At 46.4% G+C, this 14,113-nt stretch overlaps 1 protein-coding gene across 4 annotated transcripts in view; it reads right to left on the reverse strand.

The window, feature by feature from the left end:
• The window catches only part of LOC147103436 (CTP synthase 1), a 60,970-nt gene that overhangs the window by 4,781 nt on the left and 42,076 nt on the right, over window positions 1–14,113 (reverse strand). For all 4 annotated transcript variants that reach the window (XM_085963023.1, XM_085963025.1, XM_085963024.1 and 1 more), the window contains 6 exons: window positions 13,392–13,454; window positions 11,774–11,817; window positions 9,692–9,788; window positions 6,694–6,749; window positions 5,639–5,735; window positions 197–341 (listed from right to left, as the gene is read on the reverse strand). In XM_085963023.1, coding sequence (XP_085819149.1) covers window positions 197–341; window positions 5,639–5,735; window positions 6,694–6,749; window positions 9,692–9,788; window positions 11,774–11,817; window positions 13,392–13,454 — 502 coding nt within the window. The remainder of the gene's footprint in view (window positions 1–196; window positions 342–5,638; window positions 5,736–6,693; window positions 6,750–9,691; window positions 9,789–11,773; window positions 11,818–13,391; window positions 13,455–14,113) is intronic.

The raw sequence follows: 14,113 nt of genomic DNA on the forward strand, positions 1-14,113 counted from the left end.
CAATGAAGTGGGGAAATATCACGGCAGCTGCATTTTGGGGACAGGTTTTTCCTGAACCAACCAGAAACGGTAGAAGCACTGCCAAATGAGAAATCTCAGCCATGGCCCTACACTGAACCGATTAGAAAGCCCACACGCCAGCCTATCTATAGATAAAAACACACAGTGAAACAGATAAGCACGCATCTTGTGTTACCTAGGCGACAGTCTGCAACCCCTTTCCAAGTAACGTTGAAGCTTCCCAGCAGCAGCCAACATAAGACCAAAGTAAGGCGGAGAAGGTTTCATGGGCCTGGAGGTGAACTCTGGGTGATACTGGACACCAACAAAGTAAGGATGATCTGAAAAAAGGACAGCAGTCAGAACATTTCCGCAAAGTCTCCGTTCAGTTACGAAGCTGCAGTTTTCTTGAATCAGTCAATTAATCTCGAAGGAAAAGAGATTTCAGCAAGAGCCATTGGGCGGAACCAATCTTAGCCTCAAACAACAAACTGAGATGAGGAGGGTCAGCCATGATCTTACTGAATGGAGCAGGTTCGAGGGGCCGTGTGCCCGACTCCTGCTCCTAATTCTTATGTTAACAAACATAGTCAGGAAATGGTATATATCATCAGAAAACCAAGACACTTCATTAAGATACATAGAAACATAGAAGATAGGAGCAGGAGTAGGCCATTTGGCCCCTCTAGCCTGCTCCGCCATTCAATGCGATCATGGCTGATCATCCAAGTTCAGTACCCGGTCCCTGCTTTCTCCCCATACCCCTTGATCCCTTTAGCCTTAAGAAATACAGGAAACTTTTGATTTACCGGCACCTAAATAACCGGAATCGGTTAACCGGCAAAATTCAGGAGTAGATTCAGATAAGTTTTACTTCATATTACTTGCCTTCCTCGATCTGTTGCTGTGCAATTGGGTGTGGCTGCAGCTGTTGCTAAGTTACAGAGACGCTTGGAGCTTGTGGCCATTGTTCTGCACCTGTTGCTAAGCAACAGGGTTTGTTGCTTTATACGAGGCTCTCAGCTCTCCGTATCTTTTACTATAGCTCTCGGTTATCTGGAATTTTTGATCAACCGGCACCACGTCGGTCCCGGATAAAAAAAAGTTTCCTGTATATCCAACTCCTTCTTGAATATATTTAATGAATTGGCCTCTACTGCCTTCTGCGGTAGAGAATTCCACAGGTTCACCGCTCTCTGGGTGAAGAAATTCCTCCTCATTTCTGTCCTAAAAAGCCTACCCCTTATCCTTAGACTGTGACCTCTGGTTCTGTATTCCCCGACCATCGGTAACATCCTTCCTGCATCTAGTCTGTCCAGTCCTGCCAGAATTTTATAAGTTTCAATGAGATCCCCTCTCATTCTTCTAAACTCCAACGAGTACAAGCCCAATCGCCCCAATCTCTCCTCATACGTCATTCCTGCCATCCCAGGCATCAGCCTGGTGAATCTTCGCTGAATTCCTTCCATGGCAAGAATATCCTTCCTCAGATAAGGCGACCAAAACTGCACACAATACTCAAGATGTGGTCTCACCAAGGCCCTGTACAACTGCAGCAAGACATCCTTGTTCCTGTACTCAAACCCTCTCGCTACGAAGGCCAACATACCATTTGCCTTCTTAACCGCCTGCTGCACCTGAATGCTTACCTTCAGCGACTGGTGCACAAGGACACCCAGGTCTCGTTGCACTTCCCCTTCTCCCAATTTATTGCCATTCAGATAATAATCTGCCTTCCTGTTTTTGACACCAAAGTGGATAACCTCACATTTATCCACGTTATATTGCATCTGCCATGCTTCTGCCCAATCACCCAACCTGTCCAAATCATCCTGTAGTTTCTCGGCATCCTCCTCACAGCACACACGCCCACCCAGCTTTATGTCGTCTGCAAATTTGGAGATAATGGCCCAGAAATTCGTGTCGGGGGCTTCCCGCGGGTGCAAGCCCCCGACCTACACTTACCTAGCGCACCGGCAGTTGAGGCCTGGGCCTGCGTGGATTTCCTCGCTGTGGCCCGGTCCAGCTCCCGGCGCGCTGTGCTTGCGTGATCCAGCGGCGTACTTAGTGCGATGCGTCGGCTGGGATCACGTGAGCACTGGGCAACCAATCGGAGGAGGGAAAAGTCCATTCATGAGTTTGACAGAAAGAACTGTCAAACTCATGAAAACTCCGGGCGCCCAAAACAGTACTTAACCTTAAAATAAATTTGAAAAAAACATCACACTATTTAAATCAACTATAAATAACATTAAATAACTATTTTAAACAATAATAAAAAAAGGTGACTCAACCGTGGCTAACAAGGGAAATTAGGGATCGCATAAGATCCAAGGAGAGGACATATAAATTGGCCAGAAAAAGCAGTAAACCTGAGGATTGGGAGCAGTTTAGGATTCAACAAAGGAGGACAAAGGGATTAATTAAGAGGGGGAAGATAGAGTATGAGAGTAAGCTTGCAGGAAACATAAAAACTGACTGTAAAAGCTTTTATAGATATGTGAAGACAAAAAGATTGGTGAAGTCAAGCGTAGCTCCCTTGCAGTCAGAATCAGGGGAATTTATAATGGGGAACAAAGAAATGGCAGACCAATTAAATACATATTTTGGTTCTGTCGTCACAAAGGAGGACACAAATAACCTCCCAGAGATGTCGGGGAACATAGGGTCTAATGAAAGGGAGGAACTGATAGAAATCAGTATTTGTAGGGAAATTGACGGGATTGAAGGCCGATAAATCCCCAGGGCCTGATAATCTACATCCTAGGGTACTTAAGGAAGTGGCCCTAGAAATAGTAGATGCATTGCTGGTCATCTTCCAAAATTCGATAGACTCTGGAACAGTACCCATGGATTGGCAGGTAGCTAATGTTATCCCACTGTTCAAAAAAGGTGGTAGAGAGAAAACGGGGAATTACAGACCGGTAAGCCTGACATCGGTAGTGGGGAAAATGCTAGAGTCCATTATAAAAGATGTAATAGCAGAGCACTTGGAAAACAGTGACCGGATCGGACAAAAGTCAACATGGATTTACAAAAGGTAAATCGTGCTTGACTAATCTACTGGAATTTTTGGAGGATGTAACTGGTAATATAGATAAAGGAGAACCAGTGGGTGTGGTGTATTTGGACTTTCAGAAGGCTTTCGATAAGGTCCCGCATAAGAGATTAGCGTGTAAAGTTAAGGCACATGGGATTGGGGGCAAGGTATTGACTTGGATAGAGAACTGGTTGGCAGACAGAAAGCAAAGAGTTGGAATAAACGGCTCTTTTTCCGAGTGGCAGGCAGTGACTAGTGGGGTACCAAAGGGATCGGTCCTTGGACCCCAGCTTTTCACAATATATATTAATGATCTGGACGAGGGAACTAGAGGTAATATCTCCAAGTTTGCAGACAACACAAAGCTGGGTGGGCGTGTGTGCTGTGAGGAGGATGCCAAGAAACTCCGGTATGATTTGGACAGGTTGGGTGATTGGGCAGAAGCATGGCAGATGCAATATAACGTGGATAAATGTGAGGTTATCCACTTTGGTGGCAAAAACAAGGAGGCAGATTATTATCTGAATGGCAATAGATTGGGAGAAGGGGAAGTGCAACGAGACCTGGGCGTCCTTGTGCAGCAGTCGCTGAAGGTAAGCATGCAGGTGCAGCAGGCGGTTAAGAAGGCAAATGGTATGTTGGCCTTCGTAGCGAGAGGGTTTGAGTACAGGAACAAGGACGTCTTGCTGCAGTTGTACAGGGCCTTGGCGAGACCACATCTTGAGTATTGTGTGCAGTTTTGGTCGCCTTATCTGAGGAAGGATGTTCTTGCCATGGAAGGAGTGCAGCGAAGATTCACCAGGCTGATACCTGGGATGGCAGGAATGACGTAAGAGGAGAGATTGGGTCGATTGGGCTTGTACTCGCTGGAGTTTAGAAGAATGACAGGGGATCTCATTGAAACTAATAAAATTCTAACAGGACTAGACAGACTAGATGCAGGAAGGATGTTCCCGATGGTCGGGGAGTCCAGAACCAGGGGTCACAGTCTAAGGATAAAGGGTAAGCCATTTAGGACAGAAATTAGGAGGAATTTCTTCACCCAGAGAGTGGTGAACCTGTGGAATTCTCTACCACAGAAGGCAGTAGAGGCCAATTCATTAAATATATTCAAGAAGGAGTTGGATATATTTCTTAAGGCTAAAGGGATCAAGGGATATGGGGAGAAAGCAGGGACAGGGTACTGAATTTGGATGATCAGCCATGATCGCATTGAATGGCGGAGCAGGCTCGAGGGGCCGAATTGGCCTACTCCTGCTCCTATCTTCTATGTTTCTATGTTTGTATGAGCTCTGCAGAGCATCCGATGGCCCACACTAGGCCACCAGGGCGGCGTGGTGCCGTGGCCGTAGCCTGGCGGAAACACTTCGTGGAGCTGTGCAGATTAAGGAGGATAAAACACAACACTAAAGTTTTATTGCATCACTCGCATTTTTCAAAAAAAGACAACAAATTTTAACGGCTTTTTGAAGTACAGGTTGAGCGTCCAAAAACCGGAGTTCCGGATTCCGTAACATTTTACAGATTCCGGACGACCCTGTCACCAATCGTCCCGGAGTCTGGAACTCCAGATTTTGGATGCTCAATATTTTGATCACCATAAAAGTTATGGCAATATCCCGAGAGTCAGCAGCCACAAGAGCTTTTTTTTCTTTACTAATCAAGCACACCATAATTAGTAACATCGTCATGCAAATTAGATAGTTATGTGACAAGAGGCTGTGTCTAAAAGGATGCCCAAATCTAAATTGACTATAAAACTAAGAGAGGTGTCATTTTAAATTGACGGAATGTTTTCCCAAGATAACATTTAAGCAGTAAATTTTACGGGGTTGCCTATTTAAAACTACAGTCAGCAGTTTGGGGATATGTTCAAAATGTTACTACTGCACGTACGACAACATTTTATCCAAAATGTTGATGCAGATAGTCTGGGCACCACACTTTGGGAATGAAGTGAAGGCTTAGGAGAGGGTACAGAAGAGATTTACTAGAATGGTTCCAGGGATGAGGGATTACAGTTACGTGGATAGACTGGAGAAACTGGGGTTATTCTCCTTGGAGCAGAGAAGGCTAAGAGGAGATTTGATAGAGGTGTTTAAAATCATGAGGTGTTTAAAATAATTAAGGGTTTAGACAGAGTAAATAAAAGAGAAACTGTTTCCAGTGGCTGACGGGTCGATAACCAGGGCACAGATTTAAGATGATTGGCAAAAGAACCAGAGGCGACAGGAGGAAAAACTGTTTTACGCAGCGAGTGGTGAGGATTTGGAATGCGCTGACTGATAGGGCGGTGGATACAGATTCAATAGTAGCCTTCAAAAGGGAATTGGATAAATACTTGAAGGTGTAAAAATTGCAGGGATGTGGGGAAAGAGCGGGGGAGTGGGACTAATTGGATTGCTCTTCGAAGGAGCCGGCGCAGACTCGATGGGCCGAATGGCCTCCTTCTGTGCTGCACTATTCTGTGATTCTATAGTAAACTTTACACAAGGACTGCGTGATCAGTGATCGAAAATATTTTTGATAGAAGAAACAGCAGAGCGTTCGAGCTCGGTTTCTAGCCGCTTTCTCCGGTTACCGACTCTCCTCACTTACCATCAAGTTCTATTATTTCCATTCGTTCTCCTTCCACGTCCTGACCAACAAACCGAAATCCCTTTTCTTCAAAGCTGCTTTTCATTTCGGGATTTACCTGAAAGACATCAACAGATCGGAGGAATTTTTTTTTTTCTTTGCTCCAACGTGATTAGGTAGAATTTTTGGGTGAAATGTGATTGGGAATTCTCTGCCCCAGGGGGCTGTGGATGCTGCGCCGTTGAGTATACAGGAATCCCGCCCCAACCGCGGTTTTGCCATACGCGGATTTCAAGTGTACACGGTTTTCTCTCTGCGACAACTTTTGCCAACCGCGGCAGTGAATTCTGTGTATACGCGGTTTTTAATTTAGGATTAAGGTAAATAGCATGATTTTATATATTTTTTTATTATTTGAACATTTATACTGTATTTGCCAACCGCGGTTTTACTAATCACGGGGGTTTTCAGGGAGGTATCCCCCGCGGTTGGGGAGGGATTCCTGTATTCAAGGCCGAGATTGATAGATTTTTGGACTCCAGGGGAAATCAAGGGCGGGAAAGTGAAGTTGAGGTCGATGATCAGCCGTGATCTTATTGAATGGCGGAGCGGGCTCGAGGGGCCGAGCGGCGGAGCGGGCTCCAGGGGCCGTGCGGCGGAGCGGGCTCGAGGGGCCGAGCGGCGGAGCGGGCTCCAGGGGCCGTGCGGCGGAGCGGGCTCCAGGGGCTGTGCGGCGGAGCGGGCTCCAGGGGCCGTGCGGCGGAGCGGGCTCCAGGGGCCGTGCGGCGGAGCGGGCTCCAGGGGCCGTGCGGCCGACTCCTGCTCCTAATTCAGATGGAAGAAAGGTTTGGCATAAAAGGATTAGCGTGCAATGAAAACAGCCAATTGGAAAAGCAGAAAAACGTACACTTAAAACTGTAAGAAAATTGAGACACAGACAGACTTGATGTTCACAGCAGGTTCGAGAAGAAATTTTTACAATAAAATGGCTGCACGTTTTTATGGACACATTAAAGAAACTGAGTTTTCCAAACTATAACTATAGAAAGCGCTAGGAAAAGCGAAGCTGTTTGTACCTCGTATCGATGTCTGTGTCGTTCTTCAACATAGTCACGATCCTTATACAACTTCCCTAAAAGTCAAAGAAAGCAAATATTGAAGGTTTTGAGAACAGTGATTTAAAAAAACACTAACTGGCCAGTTCTGATGAAAGGTCATCGACCTGAAACGTTAACTCGGTTTCTTTCTCCACGTTCTGCCAAATCAGCCTAATTAGTTAATGAGGTGCCAGTGTCTGATAAAATCGTAAGTACGAAAGCACATTGCTGGCCTGTGCAGGTGGGCAGACAGTTCAGCCCATCTACAATCAGACCTCAAAAGGGAGACCTAAGCTACCTGGCAGTATGTGGTGTTTCTATTTTCCCTCATGGTAAACCCTGTTCCAAGACGTTTGAATCATAAAAGTTTACGGCACAGAAGGAGGCCATTCGGCCCATCGTGTCTGTGCCGGCCGAAAAAGAGCTCTCCAGCCTAATCCCACTTTCCAGCTCTTGGTCTGTAGCCCTGTAGGTTACGGCACTTCAAGTGCATATCCAAGTACTTTTTAAATGCGATGAGGGTTTCTGCCTCTACCACCCTTTCAGGCAGTGAGTTCCAGACCCCCACCACCCTCTGGGTGAAAAAAGTTCTCAACTCCCCTCTAATCCTTCTACCAATTACTTTAAATCTGTGCCCCTGGTTATTGACCTCTCTGCTCGGGGAAATAGGTCCTTCCTGTCCACTCTCAGTTTTGCGGCTACCATTGACGGCAGGAACTGAATATCACAGGATCGCTGCGGGCAGCGCCCTTACCAGCCCAAGGTAACCCTGCAGTACAGGAGGGAGAGGAAACAGATGTCTTGAAATAAATGCTGCAGAATCCATGCGCTCACTGAAGTTTAATTAGTTGCAGCATCCTCAAAATGCACCTTCTCGTCGCATTTCTCAAGGTAGTTAATTTCATCCAGGACCATTTCTACGCTCCTCACACTCTGAGCTTCTCTGATGTAGATTACACTGGACCTGGCATTGGCTCCACTTACTGACAAAGCTGGCATTTCAAACCAGCTGGGAGACCAGCCAGTGCCAAAACTGCAGAAAAATATTACAGCTGCACCAAGTATCCAGGACAGTTTGTTGGATGACGCGAATCAGGGACACTCAAACCGTCCGTGCAATCTACATCAGTGGCTCCAGGTGCGAACTGAGGCCTTAAACAGCGAGACACTCCAAAGGACGAAAAGACAAAACCAATGCAACGGTCCTTAATTTTCTGTTGTTGTTGTACAGATTGCGGACGGTTGGGGGTGGGGGGGGGGAGCACGGTGCACTCTACACCTCCGCCAGGCTTTCTTTCTCCTTAAAGAAGTCAATACGCACATGCACTCTTCTTATCACAAGCTCATTAACTGGTTAGGGTCTGTAAGGGAATGGTAGCATAGTGGTAATGTTACTGGGCTAGTAATCCCGAGGCCTGGACTAATAATCTGGAGACTCGAGTTCAAATCCCACCACGGTAGCTGGGGAATTTAAATTCAGTTAATTAAATAAATCAGGAATATAAAGCTAGTACAGGTAGACTACCTTTTACCCGAACTTCCGAAAACCGAAACCCTCTAAAAACCGAAGGTTTTTTCGTTCAGCGTAAGTCGTGCGCACGACATGACCAGAGTGGCGCACGACCCCCCGCGGACACCGACCCCCACCCCCGCCGACTTACGCTGAGCAGAGGGTCAGCGTAAGTCGTGCGCACGACCCCCCGCCGACACCGACCCCCACCGACCCCGACTTACGCTGAGCAGAGGGTCAGCGTAAGTCGTGCACACGACCCCCCGCCTACCCCCCCTGCGGAACCACCTGACTCTCTTCCAAAGGCTCGAAAGCAACGAGAGCTCTGAGCCCGCGGCGGTGCCGGCCCCTGTTCCAACCGAGCACGACGACCTGTTGGTGGAAATGCGGAACTTCATTGCATTCCAGGCTAGCAGCGACGGACAAGCCACGACTGCGGACCCCCCCGGACCCCGACCCCCCCCCGCCAACGCCGACCCCCCCGCGGACCCCCGCCGACCCCCCTGCGGACCACCGCCGACCCACCTTCCAAAATCCGAAATTTTCCGAAAACCGAAACACAGCTGGTCCCGAGGTTTTCGGATAAAGGATAGTCTACCTGTATCAGCAATGGTGACCATGAAACTACCGGATTGTCGTAAAAACCCATCTGGTTCACTAATGTCCTTTAAGGAAGGAAATCTGCCGTCCTTCCCCGGTCTGGCCTATATGTGACTCCAGACCCACAGCAATGTGGTTGACTCTTAACTGCCCTCTGAAATGGCCTAGCAAGCCACTCAAGGGCAATTAGGGATGGGCAATAAATGAACATCCAGAGAATGAATAATTTAAAAAAAAATCTCCTCCAGCCTCACAACCCCGAGATATCTGCGCTCCTCTAATTCCGGCCTCTTGAGCATCCCCCGATTTTAATCGCTCCACCATTGGCGGCCGTGCCTTCAGCTGCCTGGGCCCTGAGCTCTGGAATTCCCTCCCTAAACCTCTCCGCCTCTCTTTCCTCCTTTAAGACGCTCCTTAACACCGACCTCTTTGACCAAGCTTTTGGTCGCCTTTCCCTAATTTCTCCTTCTGTGGCTCGGTGTCAAATTTTGTTTGATAATCGCTCCTGTGAAGCACCTTGGGACGTTTTACTACGTTAAAGGCGCTGTGTAAATACAAGTTGTTGTTGCTATGTGGAGAGGCCAGGCAGTTAATTTTATAACGAGTGAAACAGTCACGTAACAAATAAACATTTTGCTTTCACACAGCTCGGGTCCAATGGTTTGGTTTGGTTGTGTTTCCAATACGAACGGGCAATTCAGACCCGCTAACCAGGGTCTCACCCCAAGGCACGAGTCCGCAGCCCAATTGCTGCTCTTTCACCCATCGGAGCTTCTGTGAAGCAGCAGCTGGAAGGGATGGGGAAACAAGGACCAAAACAAGAGAACCAAAGATGTGCAACTCAAAAATATAGAAGCCAACTCCTACTTAGTATTGAATTCTTCCCCTTGAGTATTGTTTTTCTCTTGCCGAGTCTCATGGTTCCTCCCATATCCCCGGAATTGTGTTCCGGCATGTCAATCACCTGCACAAAATGCGAGACAGAATTTAAAAATCTTCAAGTAGTACAGGACACCAGCATTGAATTCACTATTTAGAATTAATTTTCCTTTCCCTCGGTGTTAAATGACCCGCAGCATGGTGCGTTATAGGTGTTAAGGCAACATGACTTCAATTGTATGTCAAAGGCAGTAGAGGCCAATTCATTAAATATATTCAAGAAGGAGTTGGATATATTTCTTAAGGCTAAAGGGATCAAGGGGTATGGGGAGAAAGCAGGGACAGGGTACTGAATTTGGATGATCAGCCATGATCTCATTAAATGGCGGAGCAGGCTCGAGGGGCCGAATGGCCTACTCCTGCTCCTATCTTCTATGTTTCTATGTACATATTCAGCATTCCATTTCAGATGCCTTGATGTTTCGGACCTCCTAGAGCAGGGCGAATTATTAAGGACACGTAGCCCTAAGTACTAAGGCTCTGTTTCCTTAATCTCTTTCTCAGTCTTGCACTGGTAATTTACTGAACTCCCCCCCCCCCCCCTCCCCCCGCTTACATAAGGAGGCTCAGGGCGTCTCGTATGTCTGTAGGATAATCAGAGTAAAACGAGCTCGGACGACACCTCAACAGCCCAATTGCACCCTTTGGCATATCTGTATCTCTCCAAGGTTAGTAACAAACGGTAACACAAGTCAATTTTACAACAGACTGAAGTAAGTATGATTCTGATAAGTCTGATGCACTACACAATCTGTTGGACCAGTTCCCCATCCTCCCGCCATACCAACCATGCTCATTGTGGATGGCAAGCGAGACAATCAACATACTTCTTTAGATAAGTTCGCCTTCCAGTACCGGCAGGAATGAGTGCGACCAGTCCACCCTCTCTCAATCAATGTGTCCACCATCCCACCTTAAAATTGCTAATCTGCCTTACAAGTAAACAGTTGTTTGACAATCAGCATTTGGAGCTCTAATCAACACTCATGCATTGCTCATATAACTAGATACTCTGTCCATGCATCATTTAGCCCGAGCTCCTAGATAAAGCCCTGTGCTCCTCTCTTTCCCCCTCTCTGCTCCCCCCTTTTCCTGCAATTCTAGAATTGGATTTAAACCTCCGAGGAGGAATAAAAAGGAACAAAAAATGATTTTAAAAAAACAAACAAAACAATACTAGGTTACAACCTGTGATGCAATACAGGACATGGGGATGGATTTTTTTTTAATTTTTTTAAATTAAATCAATTTTAAAAATCCGTATACGAGATCAGGATTAGCAATGAATGAGGCAATGAGCAAAAAAGAGAGAGCATTATATCTTCTAAAGGCTGTTGCAAGGGGAGAGTGCAATGCCAACCAGCCCAGAGACAGGCTGCAGGTGAATGGGCATTTCACAGCTGGGTCACCAGACGACCAACTCCAGAGAAAATGAATCAGGTCATGACTGGTGGAAACAAAGCACGGCGCTTTTTTGGCATGTCCTGCGCAAAGGCAAGTGGACCTTCTTGTCAAATAGCAATGTGACTAAAAGTTGAAAAGAAATAGGAAGGACCTATTTCCCCTAGCAGAGGAGGTCAATAACCAGGGGGCACAGATTTAAAGTAATTGGTAGAAGGATTAGAGGGGAGTTGAGGAGAACTTTTTTCACCCAGAGGGTGGTGGGGGTCTGGAACTCACTGCCTGAAAGGGTGGTAGAGGCAGAAACCCTCATCACATTTAAAAAGTACTTGGATATGCACTTGAAGTGCCGTAACCTCCAGGGCTACGGACCAAGAGCTGGAAAGTGGGGATCAGGCTGGAGAGCTCTTTTTCGGCCGGCGCGGACACGATGGGCCGAATGGCCTCCTTCTGTGCCGTGAATTTCTGCGATTCATTGTTCAAGAGGCACAACACAAAGATAGGCTAAACTGAAATTCCTATTTGTTTCATGGGAAACGATCAACCAATTCGGCCTGAAATGTAGGAAGTTAAAAAAAAGTTAACAGAGTAGATATATTGCATACATACCACAGGGTAGTGTGTATTAGGGTCAAATTCAGTAGAATTGGCATCTGTGAAAGCAAATATGAAACACGTACAATAAAGCGCACTGTATGTAAATCACAACTTTTATATCTTTCTTACCCCCGATGAATAAACCGAACTACAGAATTGGCAATGATATAGCGACACTGACTGGAAAAAAAAGGGCTGATTTTTGGAAAACATGTTACATCCGCACCGCGCTACTCAGTGCGCATTTTTCCCTATTTAAAAAAACGGGAGCATTAGAAAATAAATTTCCTCGACGGGAAAATTAAAGCAATGAAAATGATCATTTTGTAAAAAAATGTTTGCCAGATGCACGGATTCAACTGAAAAAAAGCAGAGTGCACGTTTAGAGCGGTAACATTGATAAACGAATATAAATGACCACATGTTTTGTCACAGTTGAAAATGGGCTCTTGACATCGAGTCATTGCCGTCATCCAGAAATACAAATGGAAGTCGCCAGGAAAAAAAATCACTTGAGCCTGGGATGGCAGGAATGATGTACGAGGAGAGATTGGGTCGATTGGGCTTATACTCGCTGGAGTTTAGAAGAATGAGAGGGGATCTCATTGAAACTTATAAAATTCTAACAGGACTAGACAGACTCGATGCAGGAAGGATGTTCCCGATGGCGGGGGAGTCCAGAACCAGGGGTCACAGTCTAAGGATAAGGGGTAAGCCATTTAGGACTGAGATGAGGAGGAATTTCTTCACCCAGAGAGTGGTGAACCTGTGGAATTCTCTACCACACAGGGCAGTTGAGGCCAATTCACTAAATATATTCAAGAAGGAGTTGGATATATTTCTTAAGGCTAAAGGGATCAAGGGATCTGGGGAGAAAGCAGGGACAGGGTACTGAGTTTGGATGATCAGCCATGATCTCATTGAATGGCGGAGCAGGCTCAAGGGGCCGAATGGCCTACTCCTGCTCCTATCTTCTATGTTTCTATGTTGAGCCAATGTTAAAAATCATGAAATCACCCCCACCCCCCCGATATTTCAAAAATTGATCAATAGCAAAATGATAGTCGGAGCCACAATTCAATAAATGCCAATTTATGTTTCTGCGGCACTGCTTGTGAGTGGCGATTTAAAAAATATCAATTTGGGATTGAGTGGCCTCAGCAATTGCAACCTGCGATTGTGCTGGCTCATAAACTTAGTCCCAGGTCTGCCCTCAGTTACAAGTTTCATCTTTACAGTTATTGCAACTTTCAAATGCTTGGTCTTTATTTCAGCAATGAAGCATAATAATTGTGTTCTCTCTGTTGTAATTCTCTGTTCTGATTGCTCCCCGCTGATCACTTGACTGATGCCACATGGCTGGCACGGGCCCCAAACGTTCCCTGCTAGCTGCATGGCGCTCCAGGGCTCCCGTGCAGCCGGTTCACCGGCTTTTAAATTGAAAAAAAAAAAATGGCACATGCGGGACTTTTGAATGTGCCGCGTGGCCCCTTTAACGGGCCAAAAAAACACAAATTACGGAGAACATTGCACGGGCCCCCATCAGAAAGCAATGCAATTAACACTACACTCGTACATTAGCACAAACACTAAATATTTCAATAAATAGATGGGATATGTCTGTCCATACCTGACCAGTTAAGCTCATTCCGTGCAAACTCCACAACTGCTAGCTGCATCCCAAGGCACACACCTGAAGAAGATAGACCGATTCAACTATAGCACAGCAAAAAGCTGGTGAGTCTGTAGCCATTTAAGAATCAAATGTGTGTTTGGGGGAGGTGGGGGTTTGAAATTTTTCTTTAAAATAGCGTGAGGCATAGATGGAAGATATTTCACTTAACACAGAACGAGATGTAGCGGTTTACAATTTACAACCCTTGAGAAGATACCCTCCTCTCAGCTCATCCCACCACAGGGTAGTGGATATGTTTAATACACTCCCGGCATAGTTGTGTCAACTCCGAACAGTGTCAGCTGTGGCTCAGTTGGTAGTAGTACCCTCGCCTGAGTCAGAAGATCGTGGGGTCAAGTCCCACTCCAGAGACTTGAGCACAAAAATCTAAGCTGACACTCCCAGTGCAGTGCTGAGGGAGTGCTGCACTGTCGGAGGTGGCGTCTTTCGGATGAGATGTTAAACCGAGGCTCCATCTGCTCTCTCTCAGGTGGGTGTAAAAGATCCCATGGCCACTATTTGGAAGAGGAGCAGCGGGAGTTCTCCCCGGTGTCCTGGGGCCAATATTTATTCCTCAATCAACATCACTAAAAACAGATTGTCTGGTCATTATCACATTGCTGTGTGTGGGAGCTTGCTGTGCACAAATTGGCTGCCAAGTTTCGGGACATCCTGAG

This window comes from Somniosus microcephalus, chromosome 20 (genome assembly GCF_052327205.1).
Source record: "Somniosus microcephalus isolate GS21.2 chromosome 20, FLI_Smic_1.0, whole genome shotgun sequence".
NCBI classification, from domain to species: Eukaryota; Metazoa; Chordata; class Chondrichthyes; order Squaliformes; family Somniosidae; genus Somniosus; species Somniosus microcephalus.